Raw genomic sequence first — 27,605 nt, 5'->3', positions numbered from 1 at the left:
TGTACAAATTAGTTCCAGGGTGCATAGGAACCCAAGAAGCTGTCATTTATTTATTTTATTTATTTAATTTAATTTATATACCGCCCTAAGCCCAAGGGCTCTCTGGGCAGTGTACATAAAATAAAACAGTCAGGAATATATAAATACAATAATACAATAAAATCAAGCCAACAAAGGTAAACAAAAATAATCAAACAGCAGCAAAATACAACAATACATATAATAAAACGCATTAAAATGCCTGGGAATATAAAAAGGTTTTCACCTGGCGCTGAAAAGATAGCAGCGTCGGCGCCAGGAGCACCTCATCAGGGAGACCATTCCATAGTTCGGGAGCCACAACCGAAAAGGCCCTATTTCTAGTCACCACCCTCCAAGCTTCTCGATGGGATGGTACTCGGAGGAGGGCCTTAGATGTTGAGCGCAGTGTACGGGTAGTTTCATATTGGGAGAGGCGCTCCACCAGGTATTGCGGTCCCATGCCGTGTAAGGCTTTATAGGTCAAAACCAGCACTTTGAATTTAGCCCGGAAACAAATAGGAAGCCAGTGCAGACGAGCCAGAACAGGTGTAATATGAGCGGACCTTCTTGTCCACGTCAACAATCTGGCCACTGCATTCTGGACTAACTGTAGTTTCCGAACTGTCTTCAAGGGCAGCCCAATGTAGAGCGCATTGCAGTAGTCCAATCTAGAAGTTACCAGAGCATGAACGACTGAGGCGAGGTCGTCACTGTCCAGATAGGCTGGGCTACCAATCGGACATGGTAGAAAGCATTCCTTGCCACTGAGGCTACCTGAGCCTCAAGAGACAAGGAAAAGTCGATAAGAACTCCCAAGCTACGAACCTGTTCTTTCAAGGGGAGTGTAACCCCATCCAGAACAGGGTGAACATCCACCATCTGGGCAGAGAAGGCACTCACTAACAGCGTCTCGGTCTTGTCTGGATTAAGCTTCAGTCTGTTAGCTCCCATCCAATCCATTATCGCGGCCAGGCAACGGTTTAGTACGTTAACAGCCTCACCTGAAGAAGATGAAAAGTAGAAATAGAGTTGCGTGTCATCAGCGTACTGGTGACAACGCACTCCAAAACTCCTGATGACTGCGCCCAGTGGCTTCATGTAGATGTTGAAAAGCATGGGGGACAGAACCGATCCCTGCGGGACTCCACAATGGAGAGTCCAGGGTATCGAGCAATGTTCCCCAAGCACTACCTTCTGGTGGCGACCCACCAAGTAGGAATGGAGCCACTGCCAAGCAGTACCCCCAACTCCCAACTCCGTGAGTCTTCCCAGAAGGATACCATGGTCGATGGTATCAAAAGCAGCTGAGAGATCAAGGAGAATCAACAGGGTCACACTCCCCCTGTCCCTCTCCCGACAAAGGTCATCATACAGGGCGACCAAGGCTGTTTCGGTACCAAACCCAGGCCTAAAACCGGATTGAAACGGACCGAGATAATCAGTGTCATCCAAGAGCCCCTGGAGCTGGCCGGCCACCACCCGCTCCAGAACCTTGCCCAGGAACGGAACATTCACCACAGGTCTATAGTTGTTCAAGTTATCTGGGTCCAAGGAGGGTTTCTTCAGGAGTGGTCTCACTACCGCCGTTTTTAGGCAGTCAGGGACCACTCCCTCTCGCAAAAAGGCATTGATTACCTCCTTGGCCCAGTCGGCGGTTCCGGTCCTACCAGCTTTCACCAGCCAAGAGGGGCAAGGATCCAGCACCGACGTGGTCGCCCGCACCAGTCCAAGGATCTTGTCAACATCCTCAAGCTGCACAGTCTGAAACTCATCCAATAAATAAGGACAAGACCGTGTTCTGGATGCTTCATTGAATCCAGCTGCTATAATATTGGAGTCTAAGTCCCGACGAATGCTAGCGATCTTGTCTTGGAAGTGTCCAGCGAACTCATCACAGCGGGCTACAGATGAATCTATAGTATCCCGAGGGCCAAGATGTAAAAGCCCTCGTACAGTTTTAAAAAGCTCCGCTGGGCGGGAGAGTGATGCCTTAATACTGGCAGCAAAATATCTTTTTTGCTGCCCTCACCGCTGCTGTATATCGCTTAGAGCAGGCACTTACCAAGGCATAATTGCATTCATCGGGAGTTCGCCTCCATCTGCACTCAAGCCTCCTCCTCTCTTGCTTCATCGCTCTCAGCTCCGGGGTATACCATGGGGCTGTATGAGCTCTACATAGGAGGCGGTGCATGGGAGCGATCGTGTCAACCGCCCGGGTCATCTCCGTATTCCACAGTTCAACCAGGGCTTCAACAGGAGCGCCAGTCTTCTCAGTCAGAAAATCCCCCAGAGCCCTTTGGAAACCCTCAGGATCCATTAGTCTCCGGGGGCGGACCAATTTAATAGGTCCCCCACCCTTGCAGAGGGAAAGGGTTGCCGTAATCGTAATCATAATCATTGGCCTATCTAGATGAACATTATATATCCTACATGGACTGGCAGAAGCCCTCCATGGTTTCAGATGGGGAATGTTCCCATTCTTACTGGGAGATACCAGGGATTGAACCTGGGACCTTCTGCATGCAAACCACGCATACTATCACGGAGCTATGGCTGTTCCCGAAAATTATAGGAACATAACTGTCTTATACAGACTCAGACCATTGGTCCAACCTGTTCAGTCATGCCTACACTGGCTGGAAGCAGCTTCTCAAGCTTCAAGCAGGGGACACACCCAGCTCTCACTGCTGATGCCAAAGACCGAACCTGGGGACCATTTGTAAGCAAAGCGCATGCTTCTTCACTGGGCTACAATCCTTCCCCAATGAGGGAGTGAAACACACCAACTTCAAAGAATCCCTTGATCACTCTTTCTTCCAGTGGCAGTTTTCCTCCGGTGGTGTCCATTGGCCATTGCCAATTGCTGGGTGCGCAAATGCACATCCGATGGGCAAAGATGTCGATCGCTTGCAAGAGTTGCTGTGACTGTGAGACTTTGCATTTAGGGAAGGGATAGGAACACAGGAAGCTGCCTTGTGCCATCAGATCCTTGGTCCATCCAACTCAGCATCATTTACACTGACTGGCAGCAGCTCCCCAGGATTGCAGACAGGGGTCTCTCCCCCAGCCCTGCCTGGAGATGCTGGGGATTGCAACTGGGACCTTCTGCCAAAGCAGATGCTCTACCTCTGAGCTACGGCCCTTCCCTAAACCTTGCTAAGGAGGAAAGGGGTGAGTCAAAATGTATATAGGAAGCTGCCTTACACCAGGCCAGGTCTGTTTATCTTCAGGGCTCAGCGAGAGGTCTCCCTCTCTCTCATCCACTAAGCCCTTTTTTATGAACCAGGGGCCTCCTTCTTGCTGTGCATGTGCTCTGCCACTCAGCTGCAATCCCTCCTCTTCCTGGGCTTAGAAGAATGTTCCTATTGGCTTTCTTGGGGGCAGGCAGGCAGCTCCTCCCAATGCAAGAGAAGGAGGATGTAGGCAGATTTAAGGCCCTCCTTTCTAGAGCTGGGATTCTTAACACACATGGATCCATAACAGCCACTTCCCCGCCTTCCAGTTCCTTCCTTTCTGCTTTAGGTTGCATACACAACATACATTTAAAGTGCATGACTTTCCCTAAAGAACCCTGGGAACTGCAGTTTTACCTCTCACAGGCCTGCAATTCCTGGCACTTTTAACAAACTACAGTTCCCAGGATTCTTTGGGGGAAGTCATGTGCTTTAAATGTATGGTGAATATGCAGTCTTAATCTCATCAGGATGTATGGAAAGTGACACATGTAAAGCCATCTATTTCCACAAAGTACTTTTAAACATGAATATGTTTAAACTATATATATAGTTTCTTTAGTCTTTCTGTCTAAAAAAAAAAGGCCACTGGGCTAATGTCCTGGATCTATTGTCATGCAGCCCCTGGGCCATGCGGATCATGCTGGAAAATTCATGGGTGCCTTTTTGCTTCTACGTGACTCTGCACTCCTCATGCTAGCGCATAAAAAATTGACAGTGACTGCAGCAGGCTCAAAATCCACGGGAAACCCTAAGCAGGGTTTTCTAGTAGTATTGCGAATCAATGAGCTAGGATTTGTAAAACACCTTATTCGCTGAAATAAAAACAGTGTTATAGTAGCAGTTGGAAGGCGCAGTTCATGTGTTGCAAGCAGCCAGACTGCTGTTTCCTGGCCCCCATCAGCCTTTCCAATCTGCATCCCCGCTCCCATCATGTCTTGTGAACTGCCAGGAGTCAGCCAAATGGCCTTTAACACATTTAGATGAAATTATGCGCATCATGTGAATGCATGCAAACGTGCGCATGGATTCAACCAATTATTTTGATTACTGAAATGTGGGTTTCCTAGGTGGTGAAATCTTGACATTTAGGAATTGGGTTTTAGGACACAATTTTGGCTGTCATTTAATATTTGTTTGGTTTTGTTTTGTTCCATGGCCACTGTGAGGCACACATGCAATAAGCAAAGACGTGGAAACATGTAGCCACAAGGAAGCAGAGAGTTAGCGTTGGAGCATATGATCTGGGGGGGAGGGGCAGGAAAAAAGCACATGAAAGCAAGCTGTCTGTTGGCTGTGTTACCTTGGTCTGCTACAACCACAAAAATCCACCCCCTCCTGCAGTGTCATACAACATGCTTTTCAGTGGGTTTCAATGGGAAGGGAGAAGATTCTCCCACCACAAGTCTTATAACTGGACTTGCTCTCACCTCCCTGAGCGTCTAAGACTCCATTACCAACCTCCTCACCGCAGCAGCAATCACCTATACCAGTTAAGCAAAGCAGGAGAGGTTAAAAACAAAGGCAAGAAAAGTAAAAACACAAAACGAAAGGAAAAACCTGCAAGACTGAAAGCGATTTGAACCACGATCCTCCTATATTCACAGGCACTGCGGGTCACAAAAGCAGATGATCAATTTCAGAGGAAATTAATATAGGATTTAACAGCAGATACGAATCAGGCCATTGTGATGGTTGGAAACAACAGTTTTGTTTTTTTAGGGATGTGTATGTGTTTTGGATGGGGAAATATACCAAAGTCTGTTTTACCTGTGAATATATGTAGGCGCATTTGTTTTAAAACCCTGCAAGATTAAATACATCTCTCCATAAACAAAACATTAAATGGGAATAAGGTAGAAATCATATTAAAAACACAACAAAAGCAGCAGCAGAAAAGAAAGGAACACATTGCTGTTGTTAAAATTGTTTTGAAAAGTTGGCATTGGGACCTAGGAACAGGGAGGGTCTTTTTGCTTTTCCCCCCAAAGCTATTCAAGCGAGAATGTGGAAAGTGCTTCTTATCAGGAGAAATGTTAACAAATGCATTTGGGCCCACTTGGGGTTGGAATCAGGGGTCAGAGTCCTTTGGGAAAAGGCCAAAGTCCAGGCACTCTATGAGGGCCCACTAGCACTAACCACTGACCCACCACTGCCAAGGTGGAGCTGCAGTGGCTACTGACACTTGCCCTCTTCCAATGAGCAATGGCAAGGAGGAAAGGGCTGCCCTCCTCTGAGCTGTTTCCCACCACCACCTGGAGTGACAAGACAGGTAGCAGGACTGGCTGGTACTCCTTGTCATGCTGTTGTCTGCCAAGTGAATAAACAGCAGTCACGTTTGTGTTTTCTGACTATCATCTGGGCTGGAACAGCGACAGCTTAGGCAAGTGGCAACTGGAAGATGAGGCCTGAGGAGCTTGTAGGATTTATTTTAAAAATAAATATAATTATTAGATGCTATATGCAAACATACATTCCAAAATGTGTGTTCTTCCCAGTATCTGAAATGAGCTTTATGCCATAATAGTATTACAATAATCAATAAATAATCTTAATAAGTAGTTGATTAAGAACCACATTTTACCTTTCCATTATTATTATTGCATTAGCATCCAATCTACTCCAGGAGTGGCCAAAGGTCCCTTCCAAATTTTGCTCGACTACAACTCCCATCATCCCTGACTACTGGCCATGATACCAGGAGCTGATGGGAGTTAAAGTCCAACAAGATCTGAAATCGAGTCTTTCTTTGTAGTTTCCCTTTAGCATTATCTTCATTTTAACAATTGCTATTTGCTCCCATAACTAACTAATTCTTTCTTATTTGCGTTATGGCTATCCTTCCCAGCTTTGCAAAGAAAATCCTTGCCAAAGTTATATAACATTTGTGTGTGAATATTTTTGATACCCTATGATAGTTCCCATTATTTAGAAGACTTAACAATGGATCATTTGTCAAACGTAACTCAAATGTTTCATTTATCATTGAGATCAACATCCACCAATAATGTCTAGCCTTCCAGCATTTCCACTATATATGTACAAAATCCCTTTGTAAGATTTATTGCAAAAAGGGTTAAAAATCAGAAATCTAGTTCACTTCTTTGAAAACCATGGCATACAGCACTGTAAGTCACATGGGCCTTGTGACCAGATCAAAGACCCTCAGATAACATACCTGGAGGACCTGGGGGACCAGGCTGTCCTGGAAACCCATTGATTCCTGGGTCACCTGGAGGCCCACCAATTCCATTTGAGCCTGGGAAACCAATGCCAGGAAGACCACTCTCTCCGTGCCGGCCCTTCAGACCGGGTGATCCTGGAAAACCTTTGTCCCCTGGAAAGCCCAATCCACCATCACCCTAAGCACATAAAAAAGAAAGTGATTTTAAAAATCCACTACTGAGAGATTAGATATGCCACCAAGTTTTGAATTACTTGACTTGAAAAATCCAAATTTTTCAGGGGCTCATAATTCAAATACAAGGTGAATACAACACCACCTAAATTCTTCTCTGACTCAGATTTTAATCTGATCTGGAGAAGAATTCAGCTCTTTCCTCCCACCTAGCTAGCACCCAAACCCTCATCCTCCAGTGGTCCTATGAATCTCTGACATCTGCAGTAGTCCCTGGGGAAACTATATCTCCCAGGTTTACTTACACCAGGTTTGCTTGTAGGACAAAGAGAGGAGAGAAGGACCTTCCTTTCTTCTTTTTATCTTCCCGTGCCAGGAAGGTTAGGATGGGTGGGAAGGAAGCAAGGAAGAAGGGAGTTTGGAAAATCATTGAAAAGAGGGTGGGTAGCTTTCAAAGGTGGACACTGTGATAAAGATTGGTCTCTTTCGCACCTCCAGCTGGGGGAATGATGGGGTCCAGGTTGATTCCAATTAACTCAGATTCAGCAATGCCAATTTTTTGGGATGTAGCTTGGTTTATTTCAAGCCAATCCTATTCAAGTCTGGGATAGCTCACCCATCACTCATTAAGATGACTGAACTGTGCTGTAGGATACTTTAAAAGCAAAGGGACTTCCTCAACACCATAGCACAGAACCACCCCCACCCCCACAGTTGTCTAGACTAAGAGAACAACTCATACCAAGTACTTTCCCATAGCCCTTCAAGGTCAACATAGACATGAATAAGGATCAAAACTGCAGCCCACATCTGTACAGGATTTGGTCTCCATGCTGCCTACTCAGTTCCTTTAGCAGCTTGCAAAAACCAGAAATGCAGGCTTCTTAGAAACTTTCCTTCATGCAAGCCTCTCCTACCAAGCTTCTGCAGATCCTTTATCCAGGTCTGTCAATCCCTCTTGTCAGGGGCTTCTGTATTGTACATGGTGCATAGCAAACTGACACCAAAGAGACCGCATACTTTAACAGAAACAGGTTCTGATGTCCAGGTAGATGGATGAACTTACTGGAGGGCCGGGTCGACCTGGCAAACCGGAGATGCCATCCCTGCCAGGAATTCCTGGCACACCTGAAGGACCTCTGGGACCCACATTTCCTGGATCTCCCCGGAGGCCTCTGCCTGAGGCCAAAGATGGTTCTCCTTTCATTCCCTTCAGGCCGGGAAGACCAGGTTGACCAAAGGGACCCTGGGATACAAACAAACAAAAACAGAGTCAGCAAGCAGAAGGATGTACAGATGCTGCATCCTAGGAATCCACAACACAAGGAGTGGATAGGAAGGATACAGCAACTGAAAATGGTTTTATGATGTATGTCCCTCAGGTGGCAGATGCTGATGGCCATTGAGTGGACAGAGTTCTCTGTGTGTATATACTAAAAGGCAGGGATGTGAACCTCCAAGCCCGTGGGCCAGTCTTGTTCTACCAGAGGATCCGAGGTGGCCCATGAGGCCATTTCCTCAAATCACACTCACCCGTCCATCAGCTGGCTTCACTGGATGACGTGTGGTGGCGGGGTTCAATCCTGCTGGGTGCTGATTTGTGGCAAAGCAGATCTCTGCAGCCAGCAGGATTGAACCCTCCACTCATCAGCTGGTGAGTGGAGGGATCAAACCTGCTGAATGCTGCTTTGCCAATGCGTTTCCTGTGGGGAATGTGCTGGAGAAGGATATTCTTTTCCCCACCCCTGCAGGTCAATGTTGACAGGTGGGTGGCCTCACCAACCTGTCAAAGTTGACCTGTAGGGGTGAGATAAACATCTGGCCCACCAGGGCAAAAAGGTTCTCCACCTCTCCGATGGTCCTGCCCAGAGCTCAACACAGGAGATGGAGGTGAGACTGGCAATAATTCTTGCTTTATTAGAGTCACGGTTACATCAAAAGCAGTGTGTTTCATAGACCTAACTAGGCTGGCTCACTACTGATGCTAACTATGCCAACTAAGCATTATCTGCGGTGTGTAGAGTAAGTTGACTCAGCACCTCAACCAGGGGGGCGCTGCCTTAAGTAGGAAAGGTCTTTGCTCGTAATCTCTGACTCCTGCATGGTCCCACCCTCTGACTGTCCCGCTTCTCGCGTCATCTCGTGAGGGGCGAGGGGGGGGCGAGCCTCTGCCTGCTCATCGGACAGTACAGGCTCGCTAGCTGCCAGCTCAACTTCAGGAGGTGGGAAGCAAGTTGGCGGGGAAATGTTTGAAGGTCCAGGCGGGGAGTCCTGGGGTGTCGGAGTCGGCATGCGTACGTGATTGCTCCCAAACGGCTCTGGCAGAGCGCTTGCAGGTGGCAAGGCGCCTTCAGGTGGGGTGGGGTCTAGATCACCCGGGGGATTGTCTAGGGAGACTGGACGGCTGCTAATGCTTCCCTCTCCCTCAAAGCTCTCAGAAGTCTCATCCTCCTCTGCCCACTCTCCCTGATGTGCTTGGGGTAGCTGGGGTTCAACACCGATACAGCCTGTCCTGCACCTCCTAAGCCACGGGTGGGCCAGTGCCAGGTTTAGCAACAAGCCAAGGCTTAGGGCCTCACATTATGAGGGGCCTCGAAATATGCTGGAGATAACTAAGAAGTTTCATTATAATTGAAATTGTTTTGGCTTAAATAACCTTTCATATAAAACCCACCACTAAAAATTGGAACCTTGACCTCCCCATCCCAATCCACACCCAATCCCATCAACTTCTCTTCCAGGGCTGCTGGACTACTTGCGTCATCCACAGGCTGCCCAACCTCACCTCAGACCTCACGAGGAGACAATGGGAGCTGGCCTACCAAAACATTCTGAAGTCCTGTCCCACACCAGGCATCATTTATGCTAATCCCCTCCTTGCCACTTTCCCATCACTTTTTTCCTCTTTCTTTTTCATGGTGTGCGGCCTCTGAATCTTGTCATGGCTTAGGCCCTCAGCACATCTTAATCCAGCCCTGGGTGGGGCATTTGTGACCCTTCGGCTGTTGATGAACTACAGTTCTCATCAGCCCCTGCCACCATGGTCAATGGTCAGGGATGATGGGAGCCATATTCCAACAACGTCTGGAGGGCCATAGGTTCAGCACACATGCCCTAGGCTACCTTGCTGTTTTCAGGTGTGGTGGAGTTCCTTGGGAAGAGGAATTGCTTGTTAAATCACTCGGGAAACTGTAGCTGTGTGAGGGGAGTAGGGGGTCTCCTAACAACTCTCAACACCCTTAACAAACTATACTTCCCAGGATTCTTTGGGGGAATCCATGACTGCTTGGTATGAAACTGTTTAAAATGTATAGTACAGATGAGGCCTAAGATTCACCTGCCTGTCTGTACACAGAATAAAGGGACACTCTTATCTTGTCCTCTGTCTCAGGCAGAAGAATATCTTGGACCTGCCCCTATCAATGAGTACTTTTTTCATTTAAACAGTTTGCACCTAAAAACAGTGGCAAATTACCTCAAGATCCTCAGATGTCTTATAACAAGCTTTATATTAAAAAGACAGAGAGACAGAGAAGCTTGCAAATAGCAACCAATAGGCTCACAGTCATCAATAATTATCTTCTATAATTAACATTATGATGTTCTTATTATTTGCATAGCACAGGTGTGGCCAACCTGTGGCCCATCATATGTTGTTGGACATCAACTCCCATCATCCCCAGGCAGTGTGGGTTATGGTCAAAGTTGATGGGAGTTGTAGTCCAGCAACATGTAGAGGAATCCACGTTGGCTACGCCTACCCTATTCACTACCACACACTGGCTTTCTAATTAATGGTTGGATTAATGAGCTGTTCAGTGGCTGGACAAGAATTTCCCAGAGCCATCATCTTTCTTTCTGCTTCTCGCTGTTTCCTCTCATCGTGCAAGCAGTGGCAGCAGGTGGCTCCATGTCAGTGGGCAGTGGAATTCACTCCGGGTTTTAGACTGAACTTTCAAGAAGTTGAAACACCTTGAACAGTTCCTTGACAGCTGGGACTAAAACCCAGCGTGGATTCCACTGCCTCACTCACAGGGAGCCACCAGCCATCACTGCGGGCAAGAAGGTTCTTTTGAACAGATTCTGTGGGTTTCATTTATATAAATAAAGCCGGCATCCTTCCCCCATCATCAGTGAATACGAAAATGTATTCTTATTTATTTTTTATTTTTTTATTGTATTTGTATACTGCCCCATAGCCAAAGCTCTCTTGGTGGTTTACAGCAACTAACTTGACTTACCGGTGGACCTGGAGGCCCTGTTATGCCATCTCCTGGATCTCCCACAGGTCCTTTCGGGCCTGGTTCACCTAGTCTTCCAGGTGGACCGCGGGAGCCTGGCTCCCCTCTCAAACCTGCTCCTGTGATCCCTCCGTCACAAGCACAATCGCCAGCTTCACCTAGGAATACAACGGCCCATGTTGGAAATTAAGCCAACCCATGGTTTGCATTAACCATAGTTTTGAACTCAAACCATGCATAGAGCTTCCAAATATCCAACAAGCAAGCCATCATTAACAGGAGCTGCTTGTTTGCTTTTGTGTTTCCACCTGTTCAGCACACCAGTTTCTAAGTGGTGTGGCCTCTGGATGAAGTGCAATGGTCATAACTTGATATGGTTTGTCAGTTCAGGCATAGCACCAAAACATGGTTAGCACAAACCCTGGTTTGCAAACACACTTCAACTGCGCTTTCTGATTCTAGTTTGCTAGCGGATTTAATTAATAAACCATGGTTAGCAGACAACACATCAAACTATGGTTAAGCTTCCTTAATCATGGCTTGGCCTGATGGCTGAACTGAGCCAATACTTCCTCAACAGGGCTTATTTATGTTTTCCCATGATTTAACTTCCCTCCTGCATGTGAAGTGCCACCTTCTTCACCATAAGCTCAGTGCTAGAGTCTCTGCTTTGCACATATGAGGTTCCCTGCCTAATTCCTCACATCTTTGGGTTATTGGATAGCAATGTTGGGAAAGGCTGTGGACAGCATTCAAAACCCTCTCCATACCAGAGCCAAGGATCTTCCCTGGAGATGTATTTATGGGGAGAATATAATACATCATTCACCTCTTTAAAGTTCCATAAGTGATTCTTATGATTGCAGAGGCTACCCCCACCCCAACAAATGTGCTATTCCAATATCACAGAGACACTTTGTCACATTATAGGCCCATCTACCTCAGTATTGCCTACACTGTCATTTCCTTCCAGTTGTTGTTGGACTCCAACTCCCATCAGCCCTAGCCAGCACAGTCCAGCAACATCTGGAGGATCACAGGTTCCCCATCCCTGATCTACAATGACAGGCCGCAGTTCTCTATGAAAAACACAGGTCTTTCCTGGAAATGCCAAGGATTAAATGTGGGACTTTTTGCATGCAAAACATGTGCTCTACCACCGAGCTACGCTTCTTCTGCAATTTTCTGAATGCATTGTTCCTCTTTCCCCCATAATGCAAGGTCTGTCTGGGATTTGAACCCAGGATCTCTGCCACCCAAAGTGGGAAGTGTGCCATTAGGGCCAAAGCTGGACACAATTTCTTTAGAATAGGCGTGTTTCGGTTTGTGCAGGTAAAAATGCCCAGGTAAAAATGCACAAGTACAATGGAGGATCTACCCACCTTTGTGGCCTTCGACCCCGAACGTTCCTGGTGGCCCTCTCGGTCCGGGTGATCCTGGCTCCCCAGGTTCTCCATCAAGGATTGCTTCTGGTGTAAGTATGGGACCTGCAGATTTGGCACAAAGATGAAAACAACTCGGGGTCTGGTTACCAGAAAGACCACCTCCCCCTGTGTAGACCTGTAAGATCACTTAGATCAGATGTGGGGAAATGTTCCTCATGGCACCCTACAGAATATCACAGAGTGGGGACCCCCAAAAACAGCATTTTTGGCCATTGCCTCTGCACTGTGTGATGCCTTCCCCTCTGCCATACATGAAGCATCATCCATCAGTTAATTCAGATGTCCGGTAAAGACATTATTTTTGCCCAGCCTTTCTTTGACCCATAAGACTGGAGTCTATGATTAATGATAAAGTTTTTGGTGGGTTTTTTTTAAAAAAAATACTGCTTAGAAATGTTTAAATATTAAGCGATTCAGAAATACTTTTAAATAAATAGACAAACAAAAACCCACTCTGGATTTGAGGGGGGAGAAATGAATGACTGGCAAAAACTGCAACATTTCATCAGTACTGTGAGAATTTTACCTTTTCTTCAAGCCTGGCACACACATTTGTGCTTATAATAATTTCATTTCATTGATTACATTTATCTCCCACCTTTCCTCCAAGGCGCTCAAAGTGACATGCGTGGCCCTCCTGCTCCCCATTTTATCATCATAGCAACCCTGTGAGGTAGTTTAAGCTGACAGACATTGACCGGCCCAAGGTCATCCAGTCAGCTTCATGCGGCTGAGTGGGGATTTGAACTCTGGCCTCCTGGTCCTAGTCCAACAATCTAACCACTACACCCTGCTGGTTCAATGTAGTATGAAAGCTGAGCTCGATAATGTACTTACGTGATGGTCCAGGTAACCCTGGAGCTCCTAGCAACCCTGGAGCTCCATCTCTGCCTGGTGGACCAGGTAATCCAATCATTGCTCTGCCTGGCTCTCCTAGGTCACCTTTCACTCCTGGAACACCTGGGAAACCCATCAGACCTGGGGGACCTATGAAAGACAAGACTTGTATCACCTTTCCAGTCATTCATATTTTATAAAATTATCTATTATTATCCTCTCTGTCTTAAATTAAAAAAAAGGGGGGCACTGGCAGGCCATCCCACTTGGCTGCCAGGTACGTTAGCATCTAATGATGCCTTTCTGAAACTGGCAAAAAGGAAATGGGAGGGGTGAACAGCTGAAAGAGATGTTGTGGCACCCACCCTTTGGAATTCCCTCCCCTTAAATATTAGACAGGAGCCATCTCTGTTATCTTTTCGGTGCCTACCGGAGACTTTCCCTTTTCAACAAGCCTTTCAAGCAGAGACTTTATCCCAGTCTGCATCTGTGTTGGAATTGCTTTTTAAGATGATTTTAAAGCTTTTTTTTTTTAAAGATGTTTTGTTCTAGTAAATTTTTAAAGATATTTAGTTTTAGTATGTTTTTAAAGAGGTTTTGTTTTAATATATTTTAAAGTCTGTTTTTAAGATGTTTTAGTGTTTTGTTTGCTACCCTGGGCTCCTTCTGGGAGGAAAGGTGGGATCCATAAATGTTAATAATAATAATAATAATAATAATAATAATAATAATAATAATAAATTTATAACAACAACAATAATAATAATAGCAGAAGAAGATAGAGGGGAAGTACTTTGCCTATTGTACACCAGCCAGACCACTGCAATCATTTGGAGAAGCCCTCCTGACCGTCCTGCAGCTATCACATATTCGGATAGTTTCTACGCAAACTAAGGCTTTCAGTGTAGGGCACCAGCGCTTTGGAACACTGTTGCTACTGAAATCAGATATTCACTTCAATTTTGATATTTCATTGTCTGCTGAAAAGGTTTCCTGTTTTGCCAAGTGTTTTTAGAGAGTAAATTTAATTCAATGTTGGACATTGGTTCTGTATTTTATCATTTTAGAATTTTATGGTGCTTTATTGCATAGCGTCATATTTTTTACACGAGTTGCTGGTTTATAAATATTCTTATAAATAGTATTAACAATAATTCTCAGTTGTTATTTATTGCATTTGTTCATCGCTTTATACAAAAAGAAATGTCTCAAAGCATCTTAACGATAAACAAAATGAACCACAAACTGGTAAAATCAATTAAAAGTGAAATTTAAAGTGATGTACAATGCAAAATTTCTAAAATGCTCATTCATGACTGCAAGCAGTTAAACTACACAGAACAAAGAGAGAAATGGAAAACTAAAGAGAGTTGGGTAGGTGGGCTAGGCTACTAGCCTTCTATAGGCAGGTAGTCATATAGTCAGAACAGATGCTTGAGACGTCATTATTTTGTAAAAAGTTTCAAGGGATGCAGGCAGTTTTCCCACTGTTTTCCAATATCGCTCATATATAGTACACTTTCCCATTGTGAACGCCACGCTGTTAAATCCCACTTATCTTAATTTTATTCAATTTATATCAATTACTTATGCATGGAACAGAAGTTAGATTCACCCACAAAATCCTAAATTATACATTTATAATATCCATCACCAGAATTCCACTTACATATTTTTCTATGTCGCTGCTCGGCTTTGTGAGGGGCAAGCTGAGTCACAATGAATTCTAACTAGTGATGGTCCATTCCCCCCAAATGTGGGACAGGTGTGGGGAATTTTGGCCCTCCAAATATTGGAGTGTAACTCCCATCAGCCCTGACCAATGGCCACCATACTGGCTGTGACTGATGGGAGATAGAGTCCAAGAACATCCGGAAGGACAGATTTTCCATCCCTGATGTAGGGTCTGGATAACATATTTCATGGCTCCACCCCCCAAATCCATAGGACAAAGCCAAATCTCTCCAGAATCCTGGCAAACCTGGGACTGATCTGTTTCTGTGCCCTATAGCCTTCCCATTTTCCCTTCTTACCTGACATATGAAGCTGTTTAGGAACTAGATACCCAAAGGCCACCTTGTTGTATATATATCTGCCTGGATGTTAAGATCTAGTGGGGACGCCCTCTTGACCAGGTCACATCTGCTAGGAATTCAGTATATGGCAACTCAGGACAAGCACTCTTGATATAGGCTGTGGAATTCTCTTCCGCTTCAGATACATTTGGCACAAATTCTTATGAGTTTTTGGTGTCAGTTGAAGACTTGTCGGTTTACCCAGATGTTTGGTTGAAATTGTTTTCCTGGGCTTTGTGAGTTGTTGCTACATGTGATTTTTGCCTGTTCTATCCTAATAATGATTGTAGGGATACAATGGTTTTATTGTGTTTTATTGGTATTGTGCCCTGCTCTGGGATTATATTGTATGGAAGAGTGGGCAAGAAATTTCTTAAAACGAAGATAATAACAACAGCAGAAAGCAACAAAGCAAACATCAGATCCAGCAGTCAAAGCATTACGCAGTAACAGAGACAAAAAGCTTGTTTAAAAGGCAAAGTTTTCACTTGTCAACGGGATGCAAATAAAGAGGAAGATAATTCTGATATCTTGGGGCAAGGAGTTCCACAGATCAAAGGCCACCACAGAAAAATCCCTCTTGCTCGCTAAAAACAACCATACATCAGAAAGCACATGCAAGAGGGGAGCAATAGCTGATCTTAAAGGGATGGACAGATTCACACTTTCAAGTAGCTTGGTCCCAAGCTAATTAGTGCTTTAGAGGGAAGAGCCAGCGGCTTGAATTGCGCTTGAAAACAGACCTGGGGTTTAGGCAATTTGATTGTGGTTGGTATTATGCTTACTCTCTGTGTTGGCTCTGGATTTTAGTCTTAAACTGATTGTTCTGTTATATCTTATGTTTTAGATTTCTTATTGTACATCACCTAGAGAACATATGTTATGAGATAATGTTTATATCAACATCTTATAAGAGAGCATCTAAAGTGTACCTTGTTCAGCTTTTTTAAATAAAGATGTCAAATAACACTGGAATTCTCCATCTCCAGCCTAGATCCTCAACTGGTTTACCTGGCTACTAACCCTGATGGCTATGTTCTACCACCACATTTGGAGGTGGTATGCTTCTGAATATCGATTGCTTGAAACTGCAGGAGGGGAGAGTGCTGCTGCGCTCAGGTCCTGTTTGAGGGCTTCTCACAGGCATCTGGTTGGTCACCATGAGGACAGGATGCTGGACTAGATGGGCATTTGGCCTGATCCAGCAGAATTCTTCTTAATGTTCTCACCTGGAATGGGTGCAGGTAGTCCTCCTATACCAGGAAGACCTGGTAAACCAAGGATCCCTTCATCACCTCTATTGCCGGGGATTCCTGGTGTCCCAGGCTCTCCAAGAGTACCTGGTATTAAACAAAAGAGAAAGACTTCAGAACTCCTTTGCATTCATCTCACCAAAAGCACCATCTTCTCTACCAGTGGCCGACACGAATGCACTTAACCATATTTTATTTTGTTACTAACGTTTTACTGATTTCTTTTAAACATAATTATACACAAACAATTTACAGTTCCTCATTCACCCACCATAAATTATAAATAGGTGTTCTGTACATTTTGGAACTTTCCAGAGTTATACAGAAATTAGGCAAAGAGCAACAGCTCCAGTGGCACCCAACCTTCACCTGAAAACCCACCCCTTTCAACTGATGGCCTTCCCTTGGCTTTACCTATCCATATCATAGTAAGCTATGGTTTGTTAACAAACCAGGGTCAGCTTTGCAGACAAGCAAAGTAATTATGGCTTGTTTCACTTAATGTTGGTTTCATTTTCAAACCACTCTTGCCTCAAAACCTGAATGCTAAAACAAACCAAGATTAAGCCAGGATATGTAGTCAGATGTGACTAGAAACGATGGAAAACACAAGTCAGGATTCAAAAGTCAACTTAAAACCATGGTTTCATATTCTGGTTTTCTTGGCCACGAACACAAAGCATAGTTAGTTGGCAGGAGTGGACTTGGACATACAAACAAACCACATTTAAGTTAAACAAACCATGTTTTAGCATTGCATGCAAATAAGACAATTATTTTTGAAAGCACCTTGGCAGGCCTGTGGGTCAACTATGGCACTCCAGGCCTCTCTATATGGTCCTGGGAAGCTCTCCCCAGGCCACACCCCTCTCTGGCCCTGTTATACACCCCATTTTTATTATGGTTAATTAAAGGGCAAGTCAGTTAAAATATATTTACAACAAAAAAGAAAAAAATGCGTTGATGATTTAAATAATGTATACAGTAAATGAAAAATAAGGATAGCAAATATATTCTAGCAATCCTGTTTACCCAAACAGAACATATATAATTAATTAATTAACTTACAATGTCCCTAAAAGTATATATTCACTAATAGGCAAAAAAACCTTGCTGTTTAAGAACGTACCTATAGCCAACAGATATTTCTATCAAACTTTAAAAAGCAGGGAAATTGGGGAGCTATAGTGAATGTACCAGGGGAGCAGGAGACCTGACCTCCTCTCTGAGATATTGGACTGCCCTACAAATTTGTCAAAATGCAAACACCATTTGGGTTGGTCTTTCACAGTCCAATCCACCTCCTGTGGAGCTTGGAATAATTTTCTCAGCATTAACTGAAAGCATTTGAGGAGGAGTGGGCATGTTAGCTTCATCACTAACATCTCTGTGTATGTTGGCTCCATAGGAACACAGGAAGCTGACTTCAACTGAATCAGACCAGCTAGTTCAGTGATATCTACACTGCCTGGCAATCGCTCTCCAGGATTGCAGGCAGGAGTCTCTCCCAGGCCTACCTGGAGAGCCCAGGGACTGAATCTGATACTTTCTGCATTCAAGGCAGACGCTCTATCACTGAGCTACAGTTGCAGAAATGCCATGGTTGGGGTCTAAAACGAAAAAGTGTTGTTCCTGGCAGTCATCTTTCCAAAGTCTTTGATCAAAAGCTTCCCCATGATCTCTGTGCAGGTTCCATATTGATCCCTGATTCGCAGCAACTCTTCTGAGGACCTGAGAGTGGGTTATCAATGCATGCACTGGTCTGGCACTCACACATCTGTAGGTCTCATGGAACATAATTTGCCATAATTTCAGCACCACTAAAGGTGAACTGTCATGTGTGATCTGGTCTTATCTGATGACCTTTCATGAAAAGCTGTATTCTACAGTAGTGTGGGCCTGTACATATATAAAAGTCTTTGTAAAAGAAGAAATAAAAATGCACCTGAGATCACGGCACCTTCTGTATCGATAATAATTGTAGGACCTGGTGGGCCAATATCACCAAAGTCACCCTGGAAAATGAAACACAAGGATGTATATTCATTGATCACTGTTATCTCTCCCTTCTTTCAGCCATCTTGTGAAAACTATATTGTTTAGACAGGACTTTGTAATTTGATTCCCCCCCTTTTAACCAATCTGTATTTATTGATGCTTGATTAATGCTTTTAATGATGTTTCTATAGTTATTTTTACTGATTTTGTTTTTGCATGCTGTACTCCACCTTGATAGATTTGTATGAAAGTGCAGATTATAAATGCATAAATAAAATATTCATATTGATTTTAATTGTATTTTATTGCTTCTTATACATTGTATTTTATTGTATTACACTTTGAATTTCATAGAATTCAAACTGTAATATAACAAAATACAAGAAATAAAAGAAACAATAAAAATACAGTATTTTTAATGCAATGGATGTGTCATTTCCCATCTTCAGATTCACAGAGATGCTGTGGACCACCTGAATGAAGCTCACGGACTATGGGTGGTCCACAGATTACTGTCTGTGAACCCCTGCTCTATGCTAATTTCTGATCCCATTGAAAGAGAAAGAACCTTTAACAGTTAAAGCTTTTGGGGGACAGAGTGATTTGGAATGAAGAACCCCTTGCTTCTCCATTTCAATAGCTGCTTTTGGGGGAAGCATCAGGGATTCATCACATGAATTTGGCTATGATGTTTAATTCAGAGGGAGGGCAACACTTATGGACATAATCAGTAAATGCTCACTGTGATGTCCCTGTATATATATGACTGTAAATATGGTAAGTGCGGGTTTATTAGAGTGTATATGGTAAGTGGACTTTGTGAGAGGGGGGAGTACATGGGCTGGAATGCTGGAGAATGTTGTATTATGATTGGCTGAGCATTTGAGTGTCTGAAGGTATAAATGAGAGGATGACAGTTGAGAGTTGGTTCTGGTGGTGGGAGTTCTGAGGGAGGCTGTTGGTTGGTTTTGTGGGTTGGATTGGATTAGGCTGGTAGTGACGCAAGTTATTGACTAGTAACATAAAGAGTAACACATCTGATGAAACCATACACTTGTTAAACTATACCTTTAAGTAATCTTGTTATTCCTGTGTATATAAATAAATATTTCTTGGTTTACCTAACGCCTGATCCTTGGCTGGGTTTCACAGACCAGAAGGGTGGGCAGGGCTAATACCAAGGTGGGGAAACATTATTAATGGTGGCAGCGGTGAAGAGATAGTGTAACATTATCAGGTATCCAGAGCAACCCAGGGCTGTATGCAAAGTTTATAGGCACAAAGATACAGGGGGGCTGTGGCCTGCAAGTGCACCCAGACACAATAGGCCTGGAGAAGACTAAGGCACAGTCTCAAGGCAATATTGAATTACTGGGAGTGACTGGTGGTGCTGCCTAGCAGTGGGATCTTGAGAGATCTTTGCTAGAGCCTGTGAGAGAACCATTTAAAAACCAGGACCCTGAGGTGGGATCCTGACAGGAAGGGACCTGACACTCACCATTTGGGAAAACAGGGCGCTGCCCCACCAACCTCAGTCTATCCTCGTCCAGCCCCTACCTGCCTGCCTTCTTACTTATAGCCAGTCCAGGGGGCGGTACGGCCTATCAGCAATTCCTCCTTAGTCTCAAGAGTTGCTCCTCGCAGAACCCAGTAGAGAAAAGGACAGGGACAAAATGGAATTATTTGGCTATGCTTGTCATTGGCTCGTGGTGCACCTGTCATTGGCTCTTGTTCCTCCCAATATTGGTCGCCCTGCTTTCCGCCCTTTTCATCGCAACGGGCAGAAGCCACCACTGGACATAACTCCTTGGAAGTTTACCACTTGATGGAGAAATATTTCCATGTTGGGTTGTTGTAGGATGCATTATTAGAAATGGCAGGCAAGGTCACAATATATAATAATTCCTGCACAAAATAGGATTAGTGGATCAGCTTCCCATTGAATGGTATCTGGAATCATTATAATTTTTTTAAGGTTATTTCATTAGTTAGCAAATGCCCACCCTGTGCTTCAGGGCAGGTTAGAGTCAACAGATACAGTGTACACAAGAAGTGTGCGTATGCATGTATATGTCATGCTTGCAATGCATTAGAGTCACCGACCGTAGAACTTGACAGCATTTTTATGAATACAGAATTTCAAAATGGCTTCTGCTTCTCGCTGCAATTGCCGTTTCTGCATTCAAGATTTGTTTTGTGCGCCTGATTGTAAATCAATGTAGACCTATGCAAGTGGGATCTGCAACAAAATGTTGCACCGTGGAGTGCTCCAGTTGATGGCTGTGGCCGGCTAGTCACACCCTTTTTTAGGATACACCACTCCATTCCTCCTCTCCCCAGTTTCACTTTCTTTCCTCCCCCACCCCACTACAGTTAGTCAGTACTCTGTGACTGCTGAGCATGCTCAGTCCTTATTGGACTGTGTCTGTGTCCCCCAGAGGTTTTAAACTCCCCCCCCCAAACCTGGGGATCACCTAAGATATTAATACCTCCCCCAGTTGGGCACTGATGGTGCCATTTTGACTATATAAGAATTGACACTCATTAATTTGTTGTTATAAATAAATTAGATAGCCTCTTTCTGAATGCCTCCCTTTGTTCTGTATATCTTAAAAGCTTGTACTAGCAGTTCGAGTTTCTATGTGAGAAATTACCTTTCCTCCTGGTGATCCATCCCATCCAGGATCTCCTGGGTCACCTGGTAGGCCCTGCATGACAGTTATGATTAGCTGTTAATAATAATAATAATTGTGATCATTTCTACTTATTCCTATCTCAGCATAAACAGCAGCTTTTAACTGTTTGACTGCACCGGTCCAAAACACTGCACTGCAATAGGTTATGATTTGCCAAAGGCCATCCAGTGAACTGACCTTTGTATACAGATCTGACAGGTCAAAGTCTTACTCTGTAGTCACCAAGCCACTCTGCCATACTTCTTAAATAGCAAAATGAGATTATACAGAAGAGTCCACACAATTTATTATGCATTTTCTTAGAAATGTATAGCCTGCTGTTCAACTACTGTTTTCAGAGTGGGTGACAAATTAAAACAATTAGAAGTGCAAACAAAATAATAAAACAACAGGACATCACAACAAGTGGAGATTACAACAATGAGCTGACAATAAAGACAACACAGAGTCATAAGGTTGGAGGTCTTCGGGGTCATCTACATGAACAACCTACTCGATGCAGGGAATCTAGACCAGGGCATTCCCAACTGCTATTTTATTTATTTATTTATTTATTTAAAAAACTGTCTGGAAAGGAAACCTTTACTGACCCTTTAAAGGTCCAAGGTCCTGGATGTGCGGCACAGAATAGGGCAGGTGATTCCACCACTTAGGAGCCACCACCATTTTGGGAGTGGCTGCCAGCGTAACATAGAGTGGAATTAAAATCACCAGGACAGGCTGGCCTATTTAGGGCAAATGGGGCACTGCCCCACCAACTTCAGTCTGCCCTCAGCCAGCCCTCACCTGCCCGCCTATCATTTCCTCTTCCTTCTCAGTCTCAAGTGTTGCCCCTTGGAGAACTTTGCAGGGACAAAACCAGAATTATTTGGCTGCGCCTGTCATTGGCTCTGGTTCCTCCTAATTTTGATCACTCTGCTTTCCACCCATCCTGTCTTAATGGGCACCAAACATCACTGAAAGTCACTACATACCTTTCTGCCTGGGCTCCCATCAAAGCCCTTCAACCCCATGTCTCCCTAAATAGGAGGAAAGCAAGAGATATTATTACACATTTCTGCAAGACTCCGGGACAGCCCAACTGAAGTTTCACCATTATTACATCAATACCTAGCTAGATGAAGCTAGATGAAGTTCTTGCTCCCCGGCCAAATATTCTTGGGTGTCTTTGGAATTTGCTGGCAGGAGCAAGAAGCTTGGTGGCCAGAGGGGAATTTATTTTCCCCCTGAAGTCCTACAAAACCATTAATTAATTGAAATAGTTCAAGACCTACAAAACCATTAACAACATTGTTTTAACCATGTGCGGCAAACTATATCCAGATTAGCTGTTACGATTTATTTTTTATTTTATTTAACTTGTATATCACTTTATATTTCAAAAAATCTCAAAGTGGTTTACATTTCAACGAAAATCAATATAAATTCTACTTTTAATACAGTTGTTAATAATAAGAACAGCAGTAATCCACATTTTAAGTAATGTAATTGAGCAATACATCTCTAAACAATGTACATAAAATGAAAACAAAGTGAATCATATACAAAACAAAAAAATAACAGTTATAAAATATATCTAAAAATTCACATGAATCTTACAAAAAAGCATCCTGACATCTATAATATAATATAATATAATATAATATAATATAATATAATATAATATAATATGAAGAAAGAATGGTCTGCCTTCAATTCGTTTCCGACTTATGGCGACCCTATGAATAAGGTTTTCATGGTAAGCGGTATTCAGAGGGGGTTTACCATTGTCTCCCTCTGAGGCTGAGAGGCACTGATTGGCCCAAGGTCACCCAGTGAGCTTCATGGCTGTGTGGGGATTCGAACTCTGGTCTCCCAGGTCGTAGTCCATCACTCTAACCACTACACCACACTGGCTCTCCATTATATAACACTGCCAATTAAAAAATAATAATCCAGCACTTCTTAAGGTATCTCCAAATGATTTTTTTTCCACAGTAAAAACTGGCTTCATGAAAGTCCACATGCTAAATGTTCATGGTTGCCACATTGACATGTTATGAACTGAGGTGTGCTGAGAGCAAGAAGCAAGCAGTGCTAGGGCAACGGGGAATCACCCCAAACTGGGTTTGGATCCTAAGAAAAGTTTGCTTAAATTCACAGGAGATGAGGTTCTCATCTGCTTCACCCCATTCGATTATTCAAGAAGGGCCTCTAACCTCGGGGGTCGCAAGCAGCTGCACAGGGGAGGAAACTTTCCTTCCGTGAACGTCCTTAAGTTAACTTTTCTTAGGATCTGAGCCAAAGGAGAAGTTTGTACTGTTTGGGAATCCAACCCGAAGGTAAACATAGACATGGGGTTATTGCTGTTGTAGGGCAGTCAACTTGCCATTTCCTTCTTATGTAAATGGACTGTTTGGCATATAATAATTTCCTTTTTATATTTGTTAATTACTAAAATCATTCATACATGAGAGGTTCCTTTGGGGAAAGGACCCTGAAGAGGTTTACAGAATAAAATTCCAACATGAACAGAGCAGCCCTAACACCCCGCGGTGACTGTTGGGGCTCTGCTGAGCGAACGACATCAGTGCTGGAAGGTGAGGAGGGTGCAGACAGACTGGGCCTTATCACTACGCCAACCCCAGCTCAGCTCTGATGCTGGCTCGCTGTGAGGCTGGCTCAGGATCCAGTGGGTTGTGGGGCAGCTCAGACCCACCACCTTGTCTTTCTTCTAGGTTTGGTTGGCAGGGTCACCACCACCTGGCCTCCGCCTGGTGAGAGGCTAGCTCAGCTGGCAGAAGTGAGCAAAGGGACACCTCCACTGAATCCAAACCGCCTACAGCCTGGAGTTAAGAGAGGTCTAGATTGCAGCCCAATATGTTTAAATCAACATATGTGAGCACTGAAATCTACTTTTAATTAAGCAGTTAAAAGGACAGCTGGTAGTGAAGGCTCAGCAAACTAACGCAAAGCACCAGCATGAACAACGGGCATTCTGAGGGATTTAGGAACATGGGAGCTGCCTTTAGGAAGACTAAAGAGTCAGACCACTAGTCCATTTGGCTCAGTTTTGCCAACACTGACTGGCAGCAGCTCGCTAGGGTTCAGACAGGGGTCTCTCCCTGCCCTCCCTGGAGAGGCCAAGGATTGAGCCAGGGACCTTCTGCATGCAAAGCATGTGATCTAGCACTGTGCCATGGCCCTTTCCTTTCTGCCAGGGCCCATATGCCCCAGAAGGGCCCTCATGCTCTGGCAGGGTTCGCTGGGGCTGATGCATTGCTGCCCCCTCCCAAGTGCCTTCCACCACCTGGTCCCCAAGATGGCAGTGGTGCCACCAGACTCCCAATCTCACTTGGAAGGACGATCTGGTGTCGATGACACTGTAATGGCCCAGAAGCTGAGCAGCTGTTACAATTCTGCTGCCAGGGAAGGCCACAATTCGGCAGCAGGTGCTGGGGAGCATCAAAGGCAACCTGCCCAGGACCCATCACCACCAAAAAATCTAGAGCCCAGCCTGCTAAGCCCAGTGACACCACACTCTCCCACTCCACACAGACATCTCCCAAAACAGCAAAGGATGGGTTTTGTGACTACTTACCCTGGGTCCAGGCAAACCAGGCACACCTTTTTCTCCTTTTTCTCCAACAAACCCAAAGCCCTGAAAGGGTGGGGGGTGGAATGGCCAAAGACACATGCATTAATCCACACCTCAGTGTGAAAAGAAAGTACAATGCAAAAAGGAAAACAGATGGAAACCAACGGTATACTCTCAGGTAAAGGAACAGAGGGAAATCTGTCGGTTTCATATCCATGGTTTGTAATCCTGATTTGCAGTCAGAGATTAAACCACAGTTTCCCAGTTTGGATGTAACTGGAGACTGTGGATGAGCAAACTCTAGGCATTTCCCATTACAGATCTCAAAAGAAGAAAAGTGGGCATTACACTTATTTTTGAAATGGTTACATCTGAGCTGGGCACTGACTGACAACCCTGGTGGCTAGTGTAGTTTCTAATATTATTTTAAAAACAACACATTCTCAATGACAAATCTATCTATCTATCTATCTATCTATCTATCTATCTATCTATCTATCTATCTATCTATCTATCTATCTATCTATCTATCTATCTATCTATCTATCTATCTATCTATCTATGTATCTATCTATCTATCTGTCTGTCTGTCTGTCTGTCTGTCTGTCATCATTAATTTCATTACAAAATAACTATTAGTTATTTCATTACTTATTTCATGTATGAATTGCCTCCCATGAGAATCATATATATAAAAACCGTTTGACATACACACATACATAAAATTAATTCAAGTGCAAGACAGATGTTAACTGAGATCAAGATTTTAGAAGGCTTGTTGAAAGAGAAACATCTTTAGCAGGACAATAAAGACAACAGAGAAAGTGCCTGTCTGATATGCAATGGGAGGGAGTTCCAAATGTGCGTGTGTGTACATGCTATGTGCGCACACGTGCTAACTACTAATTTATTCTGGGTTATTGGCCCCATCTGCACTTTACATTTAAAGCAGTATTACGCCACTTTAAATAGTCATAAATTCCCACAAAGAATACTGGAAATTGTCATTTAAGGGTAATGAGAGTTGTTAGGAGATCCCTATTCCCCTCACAAAGCTGCAATTTCCAGAGTTCCCTGAGAAGAGGGATTTATCACACAGAGGAGGGCCTGGATCTCTTCTCGATCATCCAGACTGCAAGACACAGAATAATGGGCACAAGTTACAGGAAGCCAGATTTTGTCTGAACATCAGGAAAAACTTCCTAACTGTTAAGAGTGGTAAACAATGGAACCAACCAACTAGGGAGGTAGCTGGGCTCTCCAACACTGGAGGCATTCAAGAGGCAGCTGGACAGCCACCTGTCAGGGAAGCTTGAAGTTGGAATCCTGCACTGAGCAGGGGGCTGGACTCGATGGCCTTATAGGCCCCTTCCAACTCTACTATTTTATGACCTTATGAATCTGTTGTTAAACCACACTGGGAACTGTAGCTCTGTGAGGCGACTAGGGGTCTCTTAACAACCCTTAAGAAACTACAGTTCCCAGGATTCTTTGGGAGAAGCCATGGCTGTTTAAAGTTGTATAATACTGCTTTAAATGTATAGTGCAGATACGGCCTCAGTTGAAAGGGTTTTCCAGTGACAGGGAGCTGCAAGGGAAAAGGGATACTGGTGGGAAAGAGAGAGGATACTCTTAGGCTTAACCAGAAAATTAGTACCCGTCGAGTCAAAGCAGCCACTGTGATGCCTTCCAGGAGTTGCTGGACCATAGCTCCCATCATCTCTGACCATAGGTCCTGCTGGCTGGGGCTGATAGGAATTGTAGTCTAGCAACATCTGGAAGGCACCTCCTTGACCAGTCCTGCTGTAGAGCAAGGGATTGGAGAAACAGAGGAATTTCCACTTTTTATATCCTTTATCCAACCTGGCCCCCTGCTACATTCCAAGCCTACAACCAGGCAGCATGGCAAGTGGCTATATTGAAATAAATGGATGATGGTGATCATGACATAAGAACAGCCTGCTGGACCAGGCCAAACACCCATCTATCCAGCACTCTGTTCTCACAGTGGCCAACCAGATGCAGGACCTGAGCACAACAACACTCTCCCCACCTGCGATTCCTAGCAACTGGCAAACCGAGGCATACCGCCTCCCACAGTGGAGGCAGAGCACAGCCATCATGGCTAGTAGCCATTGATAGCCGTACCCGCTATGGAAATGTCTTTTAAAGCCATCCAAGTCTGAGGCCATCTCTACCTCTTGTGGGAGCAAATTGCCTATTTTGCACTGTGTGAAAAATTGCTGTCTTTTGTAGGAATCTTTCAACATTTAGCTTCATTGGATGGCCCCTCATACGATGAGAGAGGAAGAAACAATTTTCTTTGTCCACTTTCTTCAGATCCTCTCTGGGTCAGCTGCAGAGATGGGATCCGTAGGCTGGTGCCAGTTCCAAAGCTTTCCGTCGACCTAACAGGTTGGCATTGATTCGAATTTGTTCTATGTCCCCTAGCTGCTGCTTTTACTGATCTGGGTTTTTTTCTGCTCAGAAAAAAGATCAATATGAATATTGATATTTTTAAAGGAAATATTGATATTTTGGAGGAAATATTGATTTCCTTTAAAATATTGATAGTTTGAAGGAAATAATTGATATTTTAAAGGAAATATCGATAAATTATCATTCTTGAAATCAATGTTTTACAGGCTTTTTAAAGTCTGTTTTCAAAAATAGCCACAGAAATTTGCTACATTAAAATCCGATCCTTAACAATTGAAAATAAGCAAATTAATGGAAAATTTGGTACCAAATCCGAATTGGGCAGAATTCCAGCACATCCCTAGTCAGTTGATTGGCCATCCAAAACTTCTGCTCTATTGCCTCAGACTCCTAGAGCTTAGCTATCCAACTACATCCCAGTATGCAGTGGGG

At 44.1% G+C, this 27,605-nt stretch overlaps 1 protein-coding gene across 3 annotated transcripts in view; it reads right to left on the bottom strand.

The window, feature by feature from the left end:
* Positions 1-27,605, bottom strand: part of LOC133371487 (collagen alpha-6(IV) chain-like) — a 294,936-nt gene that overhangs the window by 53,251 nt on the left and 214,080 nt on the right. For 2 of the 3 annotated variants that reach the window (XM_061598999.1, XM_061598997.1), the window contains 11 exons: positions 24,738-24,797; positions 22,132-22,176; positions 21,116-21,169; positions 18,409-18,478; positions 16,440-16,550; positions 13,136-13,285; positions 12,236-12,340; positions 10,854-11,011; positions 7,679-7,858; positions 6,433-6,616; positions 4,685-4,738 (listed from right to left, as the gene is read on the bottom strand). In XM_061598999.1, coding sequence (XP_061454983.1) covers positions 4,685-4,738; positions 6,433-6,616; positions 7,679-7,858; positions 10,854-11,011; positions 12,236-12,340; positions 13,136-13,285; positions 16,440-16,550; positions 18,409-18,478; positions 21,116-21,169; positions 22,132-22,176; positions 24,738-24,797 — 1,171 coding nt within the window. The remainder of the gene's footprint in view (positions 1-4,684; positions 4,739-6,432; positions 6,617-7,678; positions 7,859-10,853; positions 11,012-12,235; positions 12,341-13,135; positions 13,286-16,439; positions 16,551-18,408; positions 18,479-21,115; positions 21,170-22,131; positions 22,177-24,737; positions 24,798-27,605) is intronic. The other variant, XM_061598998.1, reaches the window with a different exon arrangement.

This window comes from Rhineura floridana, chromosome 16, assembly GCF_030035675.1.
Source record: "Rhineura floridana isolate rRhiFlo1 chromosome 16, rRhiFlo1.hap2, whole genome shotgun sequence".
Taxonomy (NCBI): domain Eukaryota; kingdom Metazoa; phylum Chordata; class Lepidosauria; order Squamata; family Rhineuridae; genus Rhineura; species Rhineura floridana.
Note: the sequence above shows the minus strand (reverse complement) of the source record. Positions and strands in the feature narration are given on the sequence as shown.